The 20,848-nt window shown below is 38.6% G+C and overlaps 2 protein-coding genes across 6 annotated transcripts in view; one reads left to right on the top strand and one right to left on the bottom strand.

Moving 5' to 3' along the window:
* The window catches only part of pappa2 (pappalysin 2), a 39,691-nt gene extending 24,045 nt beyond the window's left edge, over positions 1-15,646 (top strand). The window contains exons 21-27 of the mRNA XM_058086583.2: positions 1,286-1,499; positions 2,048-2,216; positions 2,984-3,116; positions 3,415-3,536; positions 6,966-7,037; positions 9,345-9,443; positions 14,043-15,646. Of these exons, the coding sequence (XP_057942566.2) occupies positions 1,286-1,499; positions 2,048-2,216; positions 2,984-3,116; positions 3,415-3,536; positions 6,966-7,037; positions 9,345-9,443; positions 14,043-14,153 (920 nt within the window). The 3' untranslated portion in view covers positions 14,154-15,646. The remainder of the gene's footprint in view (positions 1-1,285; positions 1,500-2,047; positions 2,217-2,983; positions 3,117-3,414; positions 3,537-6,965; positions 7,038-9,344; positions 9,444-14,042) is intronic.
* A 1,005-nt stretch (positions 15,647-16,651) lies between these two features.
* Positions 16,652-20,848, bottom strand: part of astn1 (astrotactin 1) — a 275,092-nt gene continuing 270,895 nt past the window's right edge. For all 5 annotated transcript variants that reach the window (XM_058065280.2, XM_058065281.2, XM_058065284.2 and 2 more), the window contains one exon: positions 16,652-19,864. In XM_058065280.2, coding sequence (XP_057921263.2) covers positions 19,627-19,864 — 238 coding nt within the window. In that variant the 3' untranslated portion in view covers positions 16,652-19,626. The remainder of the gene's footprint in view (positions 19,865-20,848) is intronic.

Raw genomic sequence — 20,848 nt, 5'->3', positions numbered from 1 at the left:
GTCGGAATCAGCCAAAGCATGGTGTGTTTCACAAGACCATCCCCACTTCAAAGTACAATCCTATCAGATTTGGATTATATCTGTGCAATCAAGTCTAAATAAATGTATATGTCAAGATTAGATTGGTTTATGATCACTTTTGAATGTTAGGATTCCCCTCGTGCCCAACACTCACTTTCCCCTGGGTTTGAGTGGGGGCAATGAGAGGGGAATGTAAGGATTTGTAAGTTTACCCTCGTACCCTCTTAATCATGTTTTAAGAAACAATAATCCCATAAAGGTTATGAATGAATTTGTATTAAATTGAGTGATATATAGGGCTGGTCTGGCTGGTCCCAGGTTCTGTGCCACCATGGTGGACTTGTACATTCCAGGTCTTGCATTCTGCTTAGATGCCTTTTTTGGATTTTTTTGATTCGGCCATTGCTAGGTAGAAGTGGGAGTGGAGTCTGGAAGGGACTGCCTATATTGGAGAGCCCATAGCCGACATTTTAGATGAAGTCATTACTTTGCTGATATCGGACCGATATCCGATATCAATATCCCGACACATCACAGACGCCTTACCTGTGGTGTGCCTCAAGGCTCTGTGGTATAACCACCATCATTTTCCATTAAGACCTGTAAAAAATGTCTGCGTTATGATGGTTACCCATCAAATGTACATTTATCTATGTACATTTGTACCCGTTATGATGGTTACCCATCATAACGCAAAATAAGTTAAGTACGTACATAGTAATAATACTCCTCTATAGAGCACAAAGTAATGCATTTAACTAAAAATCTATTCAATCTTTTCACACAAAACAAGTCAATCAAGCCACAAGAAACACAAATGAACTCGTATATAAAATATGTAATACATGAATTATTTACTCAGAGGTGGGTAGAGTACCCAGCAAAACAACTGTACTCAGTTAAGAGTATTGGTACTTTACAATTTTACTCAAGAAAAATACATGCGATGTTACAGATATAGGTTGATATCGAAGTCGGTAATTGGCAAGTTAGACAATATGGGCATATCACTTATCGGCAAAGCCAACACCGGACACCCCTAATTATAAACAAATAGCATCCTAGAATAATATTCTAGGAAGTCTTACGGAGTATTTTGACAATTTGTAATTCTAACCAGTACTTCCGATACTTGTGATACTTGGATCAAAGCAAAGTTAGAAAAACAACAATTGTTTTGTGTAGTTGGAGTGTCAGGGAGGAAATACAAAGGCTGTCTATCCTTCTTCCACTTCTGTTTTCTCTGGCTTTTATCTCTCCTCAGGCGACAATGACAGGTTGGTATGTTTGGAGGACGGTCTGTGGTCTTTTCCAGAAGCCTACTGTAAAATCGAGTGCTCAGACCTCCCAAACATCCTCAATGCAAAGCTGCTAACAACAGAGTGCCTGGCCTCAAGCCACGATGTTGGCTCCCTCTGTCGCTACAAATGCAATCCAGGTTTCTATGTATTGGGGAGCTTCAAAAAGAAGACACCAAGGTAAGTGGTTTGGTACTTTTGGTATGGGCTCATTACACCGCAAAACAACTGTCACATGACCTGAGAACAAAGATTGTTGAACATCATGGTCTAGGGGAAGGATACAAAGGCTGTCAGGTTCCACTCTGAGGAACATAATGAGGAAATGGAAGACCAGGTACAGTTCTAGTACGGTTCCTGAGATATGCAGAAGCCGAGGATGGCGAGAACAGTCAAATTCAACCCACAGACCAGCTCCAAAGACCTCCAACATGATCTTTGTGCAGATGGTGTCACTGTGCATCCTTCAAACTACTCAGCGCACAAAGTCCTACATCATTTATGGCTAAAAATAGGGAAAATTAATTGAATATTTATTAATCATTATTTCAATGCGTTTCACAAACTGTAAGGCTGATTACAAACCAGAAGTAATGTGGGAATCACTTGTTTATGCAATTGGACTATCTGACACAAAATGGCTGCATTGTTTATGACCTACCAACCTCCTTGAAGCAACAAAAACATTTATCTTATGTACATTTGTCACGCATTCCTGTTGTTTTCAGGAAATACTTCAAGCTGGAGTGCCAGGAGGGAGGCCAGTGGGAGGATGTCTCGTGCGAGCCTGTATCGTGTCCAGCTTTACCTGATGTTTTCCAGGGCATGTATTTGTGCACCAATGGCTTCTACTACGACAGCCTCTGTACTCTGCAGTGCCCGGATGCGGCAGAAAATGTACGATTTCCACAGTAAAGCACATCTATTGTTTTTCCTGTATAGTACTGTGTATAGCAAATTAGCCTTAGCAGTTGGAGTCCAAAAGTGGTGCAGAAAATTTTTCACGTAAATCTTGAACTTAAACCTTGAAGGAGGTCTTTTCTGGAGTGCGATTCCAATTTGTTTGTAAAGTGAAAGAATGACTGTACACTCCTCCCTCGCCACTTCACCGTTTTCATGGCTTCACTTTATACAATAATATGATAATAATAACAATTACGTAATTATTCTTATTCAAATATATGCATATTTAAGCAAATTACATATTTTTTGTCTAAATGAAGCATTTTCAGGCATAACATACAAATAGTATAAAGTATTGAAAAGACGCATTGAATGACAAATTATTCTACACTGGTCATCAGGTGTTAGTTAGACATACAAGCGGCTGACTTCCCCAGAATAAGAGCTTTTATTGCAGATTTTTTTTTTTTACAACAATAATCTCGAATAAAAAATCCCCCCCAAAAAACATGGACTACTCCATGTTTGCCGTAATCCACAGAAACCTGACAGTCAACTCTGAGCCCACGCATCCATAATGTAAAAAAAAAAAAAAAAAAAACACATTTAGAAGGCCATAAAAAGCTCTTTATGCTCTAACTAATATACTGTATATTCAATTCATAAATAAGCAATCCTACTTTGTGGAAATTCACTTATCACGTTTGGGCCTGGAACCAATTAACCGCCATAAATGAGTGATTTCTTTTGCTGGCTTTCAGCGTGTGATTCAGTGCTCTAAGGATGGTCATTGGACAGCACATTTCACCATGTGTCCCAGCCTCCATGGATCCTGCGTTGCGCCCGCTCAACTCAACTCTGTAGAGTACAGCTGTGCTGAGGGCATGCATGTTGGTGAGTATAATTAACACCACAAACCGGAAGCCTTTGGTGGGCAGCCTTTTTGGTGTTATATAAACAGACATGTCCCATTTCTAGGCTTTTTAGGAGCAAGGAACACATTTTCCAGCTCACTATTTTGCAGACTACTCAGAACAATTTGAGGTCTTGGTTTCCTCTCAAAATTAGTCCTAATAACTTTTATGATGACAATTGGTATGTGGTCATTTTTACCCCCAAGTGGAAGTAGAGAGAATGACCTTTTGAGATATGCATATATATTGATATTAAATATTTATGTCTTTCCATGCAGGTGCTGTTTGCTACCCTACTTGCCTCTTGACCCCAGATATGTCTCTTCATGACCCAGTGGTTTTACCCAATGGCACCACAGTTGGCTCTTTAAAACATTGGATGCTCCCTATGAAAGTACAGGTGAGATTCAGATATGAATGATATACAGTATACAGTATAAATGTGACTGGCATTCCATCATAGCACGATTGAGGCTAACTGCCAAAATTGAAAACGATGGATGAGCAACACGATGACACATCGCAAAACAAGACAACCGCCATATGCCCCAGGATGTCCTGGCCGAGTGGAAAAATCCAAAGTCCACAGACATCGCATGATGTCAAGGGTAGACTCAAAATGAAGGGAAAAGATCAAGGAACAACGAGATCTCAAAGAGCGATTTTACCACAAAGCTGAGATATTTCAAAGCTGAAATATACATATGGTAATGGGAGGGAACCTATTATGCAAATTTCTGGCCCTTTGCATCGACTTGTGGACTCCTTTGGAGCAACTTCACATGATAATCTGCATGGAAAGCTTTCTAGATCTTCCAGATTCTGCACCTCTTTGTGCAGCATTTTCATGGATTCCCTGCTTCCAACACAAAACGGTCTGTTTAAATTATGCCTCCAGGCACGGCCACTCTGCTGTGATTGGTCACACTCCTAAGCGCTCCCGAGGACTTCTGTTTACGTAGGTCCGCGTTTACTTAATATTGAACTTTGTTCAATATTATTTTATATCTAGGTCAAATGTCAAATATTGTAACTTTTCTCTAAACCTACTTCGTAATGTTCCACTTAATGTCGAGAAGATGCTGGGAAGCCAATAAAAAATGGAGGCGTACATGATCCTATTTCGTGCTACCAATCATCTGATGTGAGGGTGTTGTTGGGTCAACTGCAGTGAAATTCGTAAACCATTAGCAGGTTGTGCAAAGTGTCTGTTTTGTTTCTGCGTTGCCATGTAACCAATCTGGACGGCTATGAAAGCCGATCCTCTGACAAATGGCAAAGAACTAATAAATCACAATAAATAATGCACTGACTGGACCAGCTGGTGGTCAGAACAACAAAGTGCCGCTCCAGGTTGAGCCGTCTTTATGGATGGGATAGGAATATTAAATCAAGACAAGTCTAGTTTGTGGAACAGATGACACACACAAACAGATACAAAACATTGCTAGGTCAGATACGGAGGAGGTTTACCGCTTCATAATTCACGTACGATGTTCTGATAAGCATAACACATAATTATATATCCTATTTTAGTTATTAATAACCTTTTTAATGTGCTCTAATACCCCAGTACCGGGGGAATTTAACATTCATTCATTCATTTTCTACCACTTATCCTCACGAGGGTTACGGGGGTGCTGGAGCCTATCCCAGCTGTCGTCGGGCGAGAGGCGGGGTACACCCTGGACTATTGGCCAGCCAATCCCAGGGCACATATAGACAAACAACCATTCACACTCACATTCATACCTATGGACAATTTGGAGTGGCCAATTAACCTAGCATGTTTTTGGAATGTGGGAGGAAAACCCACACATGCACGGGGAGAACATGCAAACTCCACACAAAGAGGGCCGAGGGTGGGAATTTAACATTTGTATGTATTAAAAAATTCTGTGAACAGGATGAAACAAAAATATACATACATTTTTAAAGACAAAGCTTTGTGTTATAATAGGGATGTCTGATATCAGTATCAAAACGTGATATCGGTCAATATCAATATCGGATTTTTTTTAACCCGATCATGAAAACCGGTATTTCATTCTGTATACAACATATATGTCATGTTACACATGTCAGTATCATCTGATCATCTGTTGGACCATATCGGCATATCGGTTTTCAGACCAATATTGGACATCCCTCGTTATTAGTGTCAACATTTTAGCTTGTTTGTCTTTTTATCTGTTTTCCCCATTGATGCTGTTTCTGGGGGTTTAATTTTACTTCCAAAATGTGGCACGGGCCATAAACAAGCAGCTGCGGCCCACAAATGACCCCAGGCTGCACTTTTGGATAACCCAGACTGAAACGGACAAATGTCAAAAACAAGAAAACGCTCCAAAAACCAGCATATTCCATGAATAACTACAAATAACACAAACCTCTTAGCTTGAAGCTAACGTCAACGACTCTGAACGGTGTATTTATTTAGAGTATTTATTACTTATTGCAGTATTTTCACTATTTATGTTCGTCCACTGTTTGTTGTTCCATTGTAAACAACGATGCTTTCCCTTTTGGTCGACCCATGATGTCGAACTTCCTAACATCTTGCCTCGGGAATTCCTGACAAAACGATTGGCCAATTTAAAATGTAAGGGCGGGATCTGTTTTTTGTCACATGCAAGCTTTGTGACGACACAATCAGCTTTTACATTCAGGCCAATACTGCAAACTTAGGTTTTGATTTCCAACCAAATAAATACAGATGCAGACAAATCTCAAATATCAATACTTTTTACTTGAAGTCTTTCAAGATTGTTGAATAATTTATCTCTAATTTGTTAATCTACAATAACCAGTTTTTACTTTCACAGCAACATCCAGTAAATGCACTCTCAAATAAGATTTGTCTTCTCAAGCCCAGGCAGTAAAAGGTTAAGGAAAGACAAACACCACCACGAATAAACTTGCAGTACAGCCATGTTTTGCTGGAATGTTGTGTCATGTTACACGTATCGTATCTCATGAATAGCTTCTAAGTGAGTCTTGTCAACGCTGATCCACTTTTTGCTTTTTTTTTTTCCTTTCGGGTGGTCGGTTAGCCTGCCAGACAGCCAGCGAATGTGACCTTGCCAAAGTCAAATAGTTGGATGGAGGTTTGGTTGCTTGCAGCAGTGTTTCCCAACCTTTTTGTCTTGTGTACTTCCAGAGCCTTTTCGTCACACCACGAGTACTCACTCATACTTATAATAGTCCAACAGTGGAATGTAACACAACTACTATGATTTTGGCTAGCTGTGCCATGAGTTCGATCTCCCTGGGGAAAGCAGATCTAGCATACATGTTCCATTTTATTGTCTGGATTAATATGAAATTACTGAGAATATTTACGCCGGGAATTTTACTTAGTCTTGGAAAAGAAATATTTCTCCGACACCTCTTTATCATCGCTGAGATGACTTACTCTTTCTTCCAAATACTTCTGCTCAATAAACACTCACACGTGTTACTCGTTTTTGATAATACAGCTAATAAAACAACAACTGTGCTGTAAAGCTGAACCGGTGTTACAGTCATCCTTTCCAGCACTTGAATGTTTCCTGAAATGGGAATGGGAATATTTAGCTGTTTGCAAAGCAAACTTCTTCCAAGTCAAACAGAAAGTTTTCCAGTCTGTAACGTGTCTTTGATAATGCCGTTGTCTTGTTACTGGCCTTGAAAAAAAATGTTTGTTTACACCATCAGCTCCTGTTTTGCTGCAACCAAAACATGTTCGGGGCTGTGGGAAATCATTGTTGTTGTGCGTTTCCTGTGTCGCCATGACATTTCTTGGAGCAGAATTAGTCAACTTGTTTAATTTTTTTGCTTTGATTTCCAGACCATCGTCTGCACAGGGATGAAGAAGTGGTACCCAGCGCCTGAAAGCATTTATTGCATCCAGTCATGTGAGGTAAGGGCGTTATGTTCCTATACTTTTATCCATTCATTCATTCATTCATTCTCTAACGGTTTTCCTCAAGAGGGTCACGGGGGTGCTGGAGCCTATCCCAGCTGTCTTCGGGCGAGAGGCGGGGTACACCCTGGACTGGTGGCCAGCCAATCACAGGGCACATATAGACAAACAACCATTCACACTCACATTCATACCTATGGACAATTTGGAGTCGCCAATTAACCTAGCATGTTTTTGGAATGTGGGAGGAAACCGGAGGACCCGGAGAAAACCCACGCATGCACGGGGAGAACATGCAAACTCAGGGTGGAACTGAACCCTGGTCTCCTAGCTGTGAGGTCTGCGCGCTAACCACTCGACCGCCGTGCCACCCTACTTTTATTCATACTTTGTCAAAATATATGAAAGTGAAAAATAAAAAGTAATATTTCTGTTTAATTTGGGGGCTGCACGGTGACTGAGTGGTTAGCATGTAGGCCACACACTCAGGAGATGGGAAGACCTGGGTTGGATTCTCCACTTGGCATCTCTGTGTGGAGTTTGCAGGTTCTCCCCATGGATGCGTGGGTTTTCTCCGGGTACTCCGGTTTCCTCCCACATTCCAAAAACATGCTAGGTTAATTGGCCACTCCAAACTGTCCATAGGTATGAATGTGAGTGTGAATGGTTGTTTGTCTATATGTGCCCTGTGATTGGCTGGCCATCAGTCCAGGGTGTACCCCGCCTCTCGCCTGAAGAGGGCTAGGATAGGCTCCAGCAATCCCACGACCCTCGTGAGGTAAATGAATGAATGAATGGATATTCTGTAGTTTTTGGTCAAATTAGCTTCTTCTCTCAGATTGACAATAGTTTATTTCCCACCAATAGACAGTTTTAGTGTTTCGTGTTGTTTTCAGCCCTAAACGGCTCCTATGGCCGGTCTACTTGGCACATTATGGGGTGGTAAGCCTGTCTTCGTGGTCCAGATGTAAATACCTGGGAGTAAAAGCTGGACTGTTCAATCAATTCTATCAAACCCTGATGTTTTCAAAACAAAAATAAAGGCATTGACTTCATGATTCCAATCCGTCTGTAGTGTACTTTATCAAGAACACACCTACAAATAGATTTTGTTGCTGATCATTTATTTAATATACATTTTTGGTGACCACTATTCTACTCCAACCTGTCCATTTCTAATCCCAAGCTTTCATTTAGCTTCCATTTGTTTGCTTGAGAGAAATCCTGGAACTACCGTTGGAACACAAACCGTTGATCAAACATATTCTTACATGCCAGCAAACTTTTTCCTTCCATCTTGCTGTGAATGTTGCAATTCCCTAAAACCCGCTCTTCCATAACAACGCAAATGACAACAGACAAACAAATAAATGATATCCGTGTGTGTTTCTTATCCTCACCCAGACGCCATAACCCTCCATGAGCTACCCCCTCTTATTTAAAACTGCAAATCATTACAATTAGTGTAAATGTCATCCCAGACATGGGCCACTGTGCTACTCAGCTAAAGGTCTTTATAAATTGCCACTTTGCTGCCAGAATATCTGCAGGCTTTTTATTTCCTGCAGTTGTGATTAATGGGCTAATCCACTGAAGAAAAGTGGTATCATTAAAAGTTAATGTTGGTTCAGAGTTGAAAGGATAGAAATGAAAAAAAAAAAGTCGACAGTACTGTGGATCCCTGCATATTCTTTTTTCAATTATTTTATACCTCGGCTTGCTTGATTGGTTTGAATACAATGGATCAGATTATTACTTACCAGGAACCAACAAGATCTTATCAACTCAGACACCCAACCCTCGCTCACCAAAAGTAACACAACATGTGCAACACACAATGTAATTACCACAAAAACACACACCCATACACAAGCAAAACAATATGTTGTACTAATTTATAATCTACTAGGTATACCAGGAAGTGGAGCTACAGTTGATATAATAATGAAATAATCAAATAATCCATTTTTTTCCAACCTGTTCAGGACAAAGGACCTACCTAATCAACATCACAATTAAAGTTTTCTCTGGCTGCAACAAAAGGAGAGGCCAAAAAAAACACAACAGGTTCTTCCTACTGCCTGAACCGTTCGGGTGGAAACACCCTCAAACTTGAATAGTTCAGGGTGAATTACTGTTTCGTAATAATAATAATTATTATTATTATATTTTTCCAGATAAAAAAAAAAAGACCCCAAAACAGCCATGGACAACAAACGACCCTCGGTCAGAAGTTGATTCTCCCATATGAAATTGTACAATGGTAACAAACAGCAGTCTTTCTTCTTCACAACTTGTATGCAGCCTTTTGGTGGTGATGGCTGGTGCGACACCATCAACAACCGTGCCTACTGCCAGTATGACGGAGGTGATTGCTGCCCATCTACTTTATCGTCCAGAAAGGTACATTTCTATGTATGCTATACCTGTACATAACATCACAAATCATGTTTACATGGACCCAAATATTCCAATTCCATTCGGGTTATTTACTCAAACGGAAAGAATGTAACCTTTGTATACACCTCATTCCCAAATAAAAGTGCCAATCCGAATGAATATATAATCGGATTCACAGGGATGGAATATTCCGATATAAATCCGATTGAGGTATCTTGTACCCGCTCAATCGGAAAGTTGTCAGACTGCGTTCTTCTTCGTGGTGTTTTTCTTCTTTTGTTGTTTATTGGCGGTTGTCAAGCAGCTTTCGTGTGCATTAGCGCCATCTGTGGAACAGAATCTAAACCCTTCTATACGCCATTCACAAGTCCAGTTTTATTAAAAAAGAAAATATATATTTTTATAAAACATGTGCCGAGCTTAATTATAAAATATTAGCAAGATTGAACTTTATCTTTTCCTGTTCCCGGGTGCGTTCTTTCAGCGAATGCTGAGATATGACGTAACATGCAGCTCGAGACGTTCTTCGATTAAAAAAATGGAGGCGAGCAATCGGTACTGGACTGCTGTGGAAAGTTTGTTTTTGATTCAAACTAAATTTCAAGACTGGACGAACGAAAAACTGGCAATACAGAGTTATTCCAACAAGTGAAAGAAAAACTCAAGGAAGTTGGTATCACATGATGTTGATGTTTATGTTTTACTGGGCATGCCCCATTGACTATTCTGGTTGATTATAGCGGCGCATGTAGACACGTGATTGGAATATCCCTTTCCATGTATACCATTGCTTTCTGAAAGGTCATTCGGAAAGTGAAAAAGTCCTCATGTAAACGTGGCTATTGATGGGTTTGCAAGATGGATTTTGGTGACTGGTTGGAGAATCACCAGATTCTTCGACTTTCTAGTCGTAGAAATGTATGTCTGGCATCAGTGCTGTGCTTCCATGCAGGAGACCTCCTGAAAGCAAATACAGATCGTTCCTATTCCCTCTTTCCCCCCGATAAAAACATGGTCTATTTCATCTCTCTGCACTTCTGCCCTCCGGCTTTTCAGCCGGAATAGAAAATAAGCAGCTTTTGACCACCTGAGACTTTTCTTACTTTTTCTCGGCCACTACAGGAAGTCAAGGCATTAGAATAGCCAACACATAGTAACAGTACACAGTACAGTTATAGTACATTTTTACGGTTTTATTAGAAGTCATTGACAAACCAAAAGGGTGTTGACTGTTTGTTTGGCAGCCGTGGATGCAGATGTGGATTATTTAGTTAGGTCTGTTTCCTATTTGGACTGAATGCATTACCATTACTTTGGTCAGAGGGAGCCGGGGAGCGCACCTGTCTTTGATTTGGATTTAGGGTTCGATTCACTTCAGCTGCTGCTTCTGCTAGTTGTTTGATTATTAGTTTTCCTTGGACTGCTCTGACCTGTGCGTTCGACGCAGTCTACAGCATTGCCGCTGTTTTCCAGTCTCCTTTCTTTCCTGTTATTGTTTTCCACCCCCCCATGTTGAGTTTTTAGGTTTGCTTTAGCTGTAACTCTGAGACTTTTTTTTTTTTTTTGGTACTTTTCCTTTTAGTGTGTCATTCCACTCCATGTGAGCTGATCTTTTATTTTGAAAAACTTTATTTAACCAACCTTCCGCCATGTATCTGCATCCTGGGCCAACACTAATCCAGCGGTGTCCGAGCGTTTTCTAGCTTTCTATACTGAAAAATGAAAGGATGCAAGAATTGATATTTTGCCATATGCTAATAACTTAATAAAATAACAACAATAAGAAAATAACAAAAGACACATTAGTGGGAAAATTAAAAATTAAAATTTCTTGTTCAATAATCTTTGTCAATTTTCTTCTTGCAACATTATGACTTTAAACCGCTTTAAACATAGCATGCTCCCAAACTAACTAGTTAGTCTCCAATTAATTTATTCTTAGCGTTTCAAACGACTGGGGAAGAAGGACAATGGAAGAAGTCCAAAACATACCACTTCCACACATAATGGGAGGATAACTTTTTTCTCTCTGTCATGTCGGATGCAACGCAGCTGACTTCATGCAATGTCCTGAATGTCATCAATGTAACATTATTGATCCCTATTGACCAGAATACTACATAGGTTGTGGTGAAGAATGCCACAAGCCACGTATATGTTAGGGGTGTGAATCCCAGCACTGAGAACATTTCCATACACATCTCCATGCACTGACAGCGATACCATACTTTAACCATACATGGAATTTTCTGGCGATACGATGCAATAATCATTTAATTCAAATCAATGCAATCCGATATGATGCAATTCAACATGATGCAAATAAGCAAAGGGAAAAAATGGAATTCAGTATGGTCCTACAAAAAGGATTTGGCTTTATTCCTTCCAAGCACTTGGCAGTAAATTCAACTAAAGTGCTGTTTTTCTTTCTTTTTTTTATTTTTTTTTTCACTATGCACCACTTCGTGATCATTCTTATTGCCTTCTTAAAACAGCAACAACTTTTCAAAAACAACTTTCCTCACACTTTCACATCGGCTATGCAATTCCAATAGCAGTGGTTCAGTGGTGGAGTCAAACAATTAACAATAATTACCGCTGTAAAAAATTAAAGTTAAAGTGACACTTTCAACAGTGGAACCAATGTTTGTTTATATTCCTGTCTGCTAAACATACTGCTAATATGAATGCACTAGCAGGTAGACTAATACAGCAGAAAGTGGAAAACAACTTCTACCCTTTTAAAATTGGGATGGGGGGGGGGCACTTGTTGCAGGGACGGACAAATAGCTCCTGGACTATTTAGAAAGCAGCTGAAGATCCACTGACCTGATTTGCTTGGTTCTTCCTCGGTGTCCGACCAGGAACTAGAAGGGGGGGTTGCAGTAGACTTGACGGCTTCTTAACGCGGCATTCTTTGCAAATGACGGACATTTTGTCGAGTTTTCCGTCGTTCTTTGATAATCCGTAGTGTTTCCAAACATACCATTTAAATGCGGCGGGGGTGGGGGGGTGGGGGTTAATGTAGAAACTTCCTCGCTGCTGCTTGCTAGGAACGTCCATGCTGTTTTACTAGTAGTTGTATGTGCCTCACGGCTGCCGTTAGTATTCAATACAAAACGTCAAATCATGATGGTGCATTCATGGCACCTGGGGAACAGCATATGTTGTGAAGTTGAACATTAATAAAACGGCGCTTACATCGGATTTTTACCGATACCCACAAACGCATCGCGATGAATCTAGATTTCACCCGTCAGTTGCATCCATACCCGGTGATTGAGCCGATGCGCTTGCATCGCGCGCATGCGCATTGATGTATATATTAATATCGATTATTTTCCACACCCTTAGTATACATGGATCCAAATATTTCGCTTGTATTCGGTTTATTTGCTCAAACAGAAGGAATTTAACCTTTGTATACACCTCATTCCAAAAGAAAATGTTTACGTTTTACAGCGCATGCCCCATTGACCATTCTGTTTGATTATAATAGACCAGAGATTGGAATATTCCTTTCTATGTATACCATTGTTTTCATAAAAGTCATTCAGAAAGATTCCATTCGGAACGACGAAAAACTCCTCATGTAAACGTGGCTACTATTTGCCAAATGACAAGGTGTGCCTCGAATGTAAAACATGTCAATGTGTCAGCATATCTTGATTACTCAAAAGTAATATTTGATTTTATAGAGACACTTTTATATTTTGTAAAACAACACATGTGGATATGATAAGAAGTTATATATATTAGGAAAAAACTGTGTCTCAGCTGTGTGATATGGGTGGAAAATCCTATTATGTATGTATGTATGTATGTATGTATGTATGTATGTATGTATGTATGTATGTATGTATGTATGTATGTATGTATGTATGTATGTATGTATGTATGTATGCATATACATACTTTGCATACAAAGTAGGGTCCCTTTTTGAAAAATGTCATATTTTTGTAGGTAGAGCATTGAAAACTTGTTTATGACCCTCAATATACACTTTTTAACATTATTAGAGCCATCTAAATAGGAAATAACACCCCAATAGTCACCTCTTGACTCTTATTCAAAATATTAACACATATAGTCGGGGTAATAAGAGAAAATAAGACATAATATAAACTCACACGTTAGCATTGTGAGAATTCCTTGTTGTTTTTTGTGTTACTTCCTGTTCTGTGCAGTACTGCGATTGTCTCATCAGTGTATTATTATTATTATTATTATTATTATTATTATTATTATTATTATTATTATTATTATTATTATTATTATTATTATTATTATTATTATTATTGACACCTACTAACCAGTGTAGAAAATGTCTCTTCTGAACGCCTTATATTTGTGTTTATTTCGCCACTTTTATGCTTGAAAATGCTTAATTTAGGGAAAAAAATCCACACAATATTAGTACATAATATGTATTAATAATAGGCTATATTCAACCACCAAACAGCCATGATTTATTTGCTTTTGGAAAAAGCAAATAAAGCCGCAAACTTTGAAAGACAAAGTGGCGAGAGATTACTGTACAGCAAAAATGTAATGTTGTGTTGTCATTTTCAGAAAGTGAGGTTATGCTTGTTTTTGGTCAGGTTATTCAATTTGGCGCCGACTGCAATCAAGATGAGTGCACGTGCCTCGATCTGGATGCTGAGGAGAACAAGAACAAGAAAAAATCCAAGGACCAGGAGGTGGGAGGATAAGTTAGATGAGATCAACTGAAAGAAAGAGCTCAAGTGTTGTAAAATAAAAAAGGAAATGCAGAAGTAATATAAACAAACAACAATCTCAGATTATGAGTGCAATGTGTTTAAATTTGGGGACATTTTTTATGAAAAAAAAGGTCATAGTGGGAATACTGCATGTATGTGATTTGGTGAATATGTTCTTTACTCCTCATGTAACATTCTCAAACGTGATGTGTGGCATAGCGGTACTTTTATACTTTAATACTGCACTTTTCAATCCCATACAAATGTTGTATGCTAACACACAGACGCGAATCAGGGGTGTCTCATTCTTATTTTTTCAAATTTTTTTTTTACATCTATCTATATCTTTACTTACATCTTTCCTTACAAAGAGCAAATCTGTTTAGCATGTAAGGGCATTTAGATCAACAATACCATATGCCAAAACCATACACAAAAAAAAAGAATTCTAAGAATATAAAAAAAAATAATACAGAACACTAAAAGGAACAACCCCAAAAATATTAATATTAATTAGTATATAATATATAATTAATATTAATAAACAAAAATAAATAAAAGTTATAATGTTCCAAGAATGAGTAAGTCAAGATGTCATAAAATAAAGAATGAATCAATCCTAATTACGAGAATAGTTGGAAAATTAGTCAAATTATTAAGACAAAAAGTGGAAAAAGGAAAAAAAGTTGAAAAGTTGAAACATTAAAGAACAAAGTCGGAACAAAATTCGGTTGGTTCTAATATCATGGACATAAAGTCAAAATATTATGTGAATAAAGTCATAATTTTGTGAGAAGAACATTTTCAACGTTTATTTAAGAAGAAAATTGAAAACATAATTGGTTGATAGCTTATACTAATAATCAGCCTTTTCACCTATAGCATATATTTTTTTTATTGTATCTATAACTTTCATTTTTCAGAATGTGGGCCTCGGTGGAAAAAGTTTGGACACCCCTGTTTTAACTGGTTGATATTTTTTTTTTCTGTTTATCGGGTTTTGCTTTTAGTTCGGGTTAGCAATTCTTTGCTGAAACATTAGCTTTCGGCATGTAAATGTCTCTGTTCAAACTAGTAACTGTTCAGACCTAACACTTCTTTCTAGTCAAGTAACGTAGTATTCACAGTAAACAACACAGTACATGATGGGTCGTGTATATTATTGTCATATTCACCATCACTGGCTCATGTTTTGTCCATGAATAGAATAGATGCTCTTAAATATTCTGTCTTCTCTTCTTAGACTATTGAAGTTGGCAAAAAGACAAGGTACCAGTACCAACATAGTAAACCTTGTATAAATGTGTACTTTCATTCTATGCACTTCATCCTTGTCTACGTTAGAGTCCAGTGCTGCATCCTGTATTTTTTAATACAATTTAAAAACATTTTAAATTGTGTGATCATTGCTTATTGTTTCCGATTTACACAATGGAGGAAGTGTTGGTTGCTGTGACAAAAACTGGAAGAACGTAAACTAAGGTACGGAAACTAAAGGTAGTGGACAGCCTGAGTGGAATTCGGGCACTCTATTGTTGCATGTGACAAGGTTGGGCAGAATGTTCATTACCAAAAAGCCAAAGAAAAAGCAAAGCATATGCACTGTTAATTCTCTGATGCTTACTGAGTTGAAGTCTTGTAAAATTCGGGTCATTGCACGACGATTGTTCTAATTCCTGCAAATGGGCTTAGAGGGCACGCTTGTCACACAGTGAGGGGATTGGGAAGACCTGGGTTCGATTCTCCGCTTGGGCTTGGGAGTCCATAGGTATGAATGTGAGTGTGAATGGTTGTTTGTCTATATGTGCCCTGTGATTGGCTGGCCACCAGTCCAGGGTGTACCCCGCCTCTCGCTCAAAGACAGCTGGGATAGGCTCCAGCATACCCTGCGACTTCAATGAGGATTGGACATTGGTTACATCCCAAACCTAACAGGCATTTAATGACAAAACAACTATTTATAGTTTTACAATTCTATCTTTACATGCAGAAAACTATTTGAAATGCATATAAATACATATAAATAATGACAGAAGGGAACAAATTGACATTTAAGGTTGCTTTTACCTTCATTGAAGATGTGGTTCTTGACGTGACTGTTCCTGAAGACATGATGTGTCAGCAAGATCGACACCTTCTTTGCTCTCTGAAGGGAGTAGTTAACAGCATGGTAAGAGATTTTTTTAGATGGGTTTTCTAATAATCTATTAGCCTTATAAAATGATGAACTTGGATTAGCGGCCATACCAGGAGATTGATGCAGAGGACTGACAGTTGTTGATAGTAGGCCTCTATGCAAAAATGTTGATCATCTGATTCATTTTAATTGTTTGTGAAATGGATAAAAAATTTTGTGATATGGAAAAAAATGTTTGTGAAATGCAAGAAAATTTGTTTTTCTTTGGAAAACAAAGACATTTGCAAGTGATCCCAAACTTTTGAGCGGTGGTGTATATTAGCAGAAACTTATGAAAATGTATATGTTTCATTATGAAGTAGATAGGAGTGCATATTTCACATCTTTATTGTTGAAGTAGCAAAGTGAAAAAGCCACATACATTGATAGACAGGACCATGCAGATTGTTACCTTTGACATGTACTTGAAAATATTACAGTACTGCATTTTCTGGAGTATAAGTCGCCCCGTAGTATAAGTCGCACAAGGCCAAAAATGCATAATTAGGTAGAAAAATAAAAACATAAGCCGCACTGGAGTATAAGTCGCATTTTTTGCGGGTTATTTTAAAAACTACTTGACCAAAACAGACATTACATCATCTTGGAAGGCAAGTTCTAACAATAAAAGAATAGAGAACAGGCTGAATAGGTGTAAGATATGCTAACACAATGCTTATTCAGCTACATAAAAAATAAACATAAACAGAAAATGTGTCCAGTGTTTATGTAACATAAACACTTTTTTCATTGATAAGTCGCTCTGGAGTATAAGTCGCAGGAACAGCCAACCTATGAACAAAAGTGCCGACTTATAATCCGGAAAATACGGTATATGTTTCTTGAGTTAGGTAAAATATCCAACAATATTTTGATCATATTTAAAAATTCAACAAATCTGCTTTTCACATTAGAACGCCACAGCAAATATTACAATACCGTTTAGCAGCTAACATGATCTACTCAAGCACATATCTTCATTGATCCCACCTGTACATGTTTTTACATCCAGAAGATACTACTCTGTGGTGATACAATGCAGGTATGATATTTTGATATTACATACGTATACTCTATCTAAGCATTTAGTTGAAATGAACTTTGTTCAGGATATACAGATGGTGGTCAAAAGTCGTCACTGGACCCTTAATCATTTATTTGAGATGTTCCTTTTGCAGGATGGAATAACAATACGCATTTTTACAGAAGAACATGAATTGGGTGTACAATTTTTAATTAACTTTTTTTTTACTTTTTTGTCTAATTTCAAAAGGAGACATATATGAGTGTTTAAAAAATCATTTAATCCTGCAGAAAGAATAAGTGAAATAAAGGATTAAGTCGCAAAATAAATGTAAACTTCTGATCTGTACATTTCTTTGACACCAAACTGTATAGTAGTAGAATTACATAACATCAAATAAAACAACGGAAAAGAAAGGGATCAAGACAAAGCTCATGTAAACGATTACAGAATCATCACTTTTTTTTTTTAGTAGTCAGTTCCAGGAATACATCGAACAGTAATGACCATTAAGTCCACATCGGTTACAACTTCATTCCAAATTTGCTAAAGGGGTTGGATGTAAACGTATTACTTTGGAAAAATGCTACGTGTCGTTAAACAATCACCCGTGCCATCTGTTGCATCATCAATACGCATCAAACTCAACTTTCCGTGTAAACGTCACACCGGCTTTCTTTCTGTTGACTTTGACTCACATTTGCTGTCTTCATAAAATTTTAATACCAAAAAAAGAAACAAAAAAATGTAATTTTATTCTAAATTGATAGAAAGCTGTAAATGTATGCATGCCTTTGATGAGCACTGGAGGAAATAAGTATTCGATCCCCTGCCGGTTTATTACGTTTCCTATGAACAGCAGATTTATGCCAACAGAGTGATATTATTTATTTAAGGCATAAAAAAAACCAGTATAAAACAATTTGTGGCTGAAAATAAGTATTTGATCCCCATACCAACCAGCAAACATTCGGATGCCGACAAATCGGTTATGTGTCCATCAAACACACAAATGAGTCCTGTACCTTTAAGAAAGGACTCCGAATCTCAACAGATTTGCAACACCAACACCGTGGGCAAGACCAAAGACCCTGGCACTGGAGCTCCATGCACGATTTCATCCTGGTGAGGTAAGAATATTTGCGAGAAAAGGTGAAGCAGCAGCCCGGAATGACGAGGGAGGAACTGATTGATGATGTCAAGGGAGTTGGGAGCCCAGTCAGCAAGATAATAAGACATTAATAAGACACTTTGCTGTCGTGGTGATTGACAGGAAATGGGGGGGATACTCCGATGATACTCCAAAATGGAAGTGGGGACTACTAAAAAAAACTTTTGTACTGGGATCAAATACTTATTTCCCTCCGTTGAATACTATTTCTTTTTCCTGACTGTATCTAATACAGGTTGGATGCTAAGTGGGGGCCAGTGAAAGCATCATGGGCGTCATGATGGCAGTATAATCATTCATTGTTATTACAAGAACATGTCAAATATGGAATTATTTCATCACTAAAGAACCTGAATAATTATTTATTGTTGAAGAAAGCGTACTGAAAACATTCATTCATTCATTCATTTTCTACCGCTTATCCTCACAAGAGTCGCGGGAAGTGCTGGAGCCTATCCCAGCTGTCTTCGGGCGAGAGGCGGGGTACGCCCTGGACTGGTGGCCAGCCAATCACAGGGCACATATAGACAAACAACCATTCACACTAACATTCATACCTATGGACAATTTGGAGTGGCTAATTAACCTAGCATGTTTTTGGAATGTGGGAGGAAACCGGAGTACCCGGAGAAAACCCACGCATGCACGGGGAGAACATGCAAACTCCACACAGAGATGGCCGAGGGTGGGATTGAACTCAGGTCTCCTTGCTGGGAGGTCTGCGTGCTAACCACTCGCCCACCGTGCAGCCCCGTGCTGAGAACAACCCTCTAGAAAAATAATGCATGTATTTGTTTTTGTGATGATATAATGTGCACGATGTAGCGGCATCTGTAGTCGCTTGATAGCGGGATAGTGAAGCACTTGAGAAATCGTCCAGCAAGTCATCATCCCATTCTTGTATGGTTAACACGACTAGATCAAATACATGAAGTATTGTACTTAGCTGTTAAAGTGTATAAATGGCCTCTATTTAGAAAAAGCACAGTCAAGACAAGTAAAGCTGCAAGGCTCCTATCAGTGACACAAACGTGGAAGGTTAGAAACATTTGCCTTTGCTGGACTATGCTGGAATATTCTGAGGGAAATCCAGTCAGAACTCCTTGGGTTCGCCGTAGTCGTTGTACATGACGGTGAGCATCTGCTCATCGCAGGCTTTGTGTACGTCCTGGCCCATGTCTGCCCAGTTCATGCCAAAGGTCTTGGTGTCAGTGTAGCGGCAGGAAAGGAACTTGAGAGACATCCTGCGAAGGCCGATCTTGGGTTCCTGAAGAAGACCTTTACACCAAGGGGATAGTTCATTCAGCTGGGAGAGGATGAGGCCAGCCTTCCTGTTGGAACACAATACACAGATAATGAAACCACATCCATCCATCCATCCATCCATCTCTCTCTATCACTCATGGAATTCCAATGGACCTCTTAAATACTGTATTTTACAGACTATAAGTCGCACTTTTTTTCATAGGTTGGCTGTTCCTGCTACTTATCCTCCAGAGCGAAAAAAGTGTTTATTGATACATAAACACTGGACACCTTTTCTGTTCATGTTTATTTTTCATGTAGCTAAATAAGCATTGTGTTAGCATATCTTACACCTATTCAGCCTGTTCTCTATTCTTTTATTGTTAGAACGTGCCTTCCAAGAGGACGTAATGTCTATAATTTAATAAATAAATTATAACGCAAAAAATGTGAGTTATACTCCTGAGCGACTTATAGTCCAGAAAATACGGTAATTAATCATGCTTTTTATACCTGACGGCTGCGCCGCCCCGCTTTTAGCCTTGTTTTAGCTCTGAATGAATGTTTGGATATTGTATTTTAATGCATTTTTACTCTGTTTTTACTCAACTCTATTTTTTTACTTTTTCTCTACTGTAAAGCGTCTTTGAGTACTCTGAAAAGCGCTATACAAATAAAATGTATTATTATTATTATTATTATTATGCTGTTTCGTGGTTGAATACAGATTATTATTAGTAAAAGTATACATATATAATATATAGTTGTTATATAGTTGCCTAAATTAAGCATTTTCAAGCACATAAAATGGCATGAAAATGGCTACACAAAGTAAAACACAAATATACGGCATTAAGAGGATGTATTCAAAGATGTACTAATCTACACTGGTCACTAGGTGTCAGTGTCTCACCGAACATTATATATATATATATATATATCTTATATGGCTTATTATCTGCTAAGGTGGGGCTGCATGGTGGGTGTGGGGTTAGCGTGCAGACTTCACAGCTAGGAGACGGGGGGTTCAATTCCACCCTCTGCCATCCTTGTGTGGAGTTTGCATGTTC

The sequence above is a fragment of the Doryrhamphus excisus genome, linkage group LG11 (genome assembly GCF_037039965.1).
Source record: "Doryrhamphus excisus strain RoL-2023G ecotype Guam linkage group LG11, RoL_Dexc_Guam_v1.1, whole genome shotgun sequence".
Taxonomy (NCBI): domain Eukaryota; kingdom Metazoa; phylum Chordata; class Actinopteri; order Syngnathiformes; family Syngnathidae; genus Doryrhamphus; species Doryrhamphus excisus.
The sequence above is the reverse complement of the archived record's forward strand: the minus strand, read 5'-3'. Positions and strand labels throughout refer to the sequence as shown.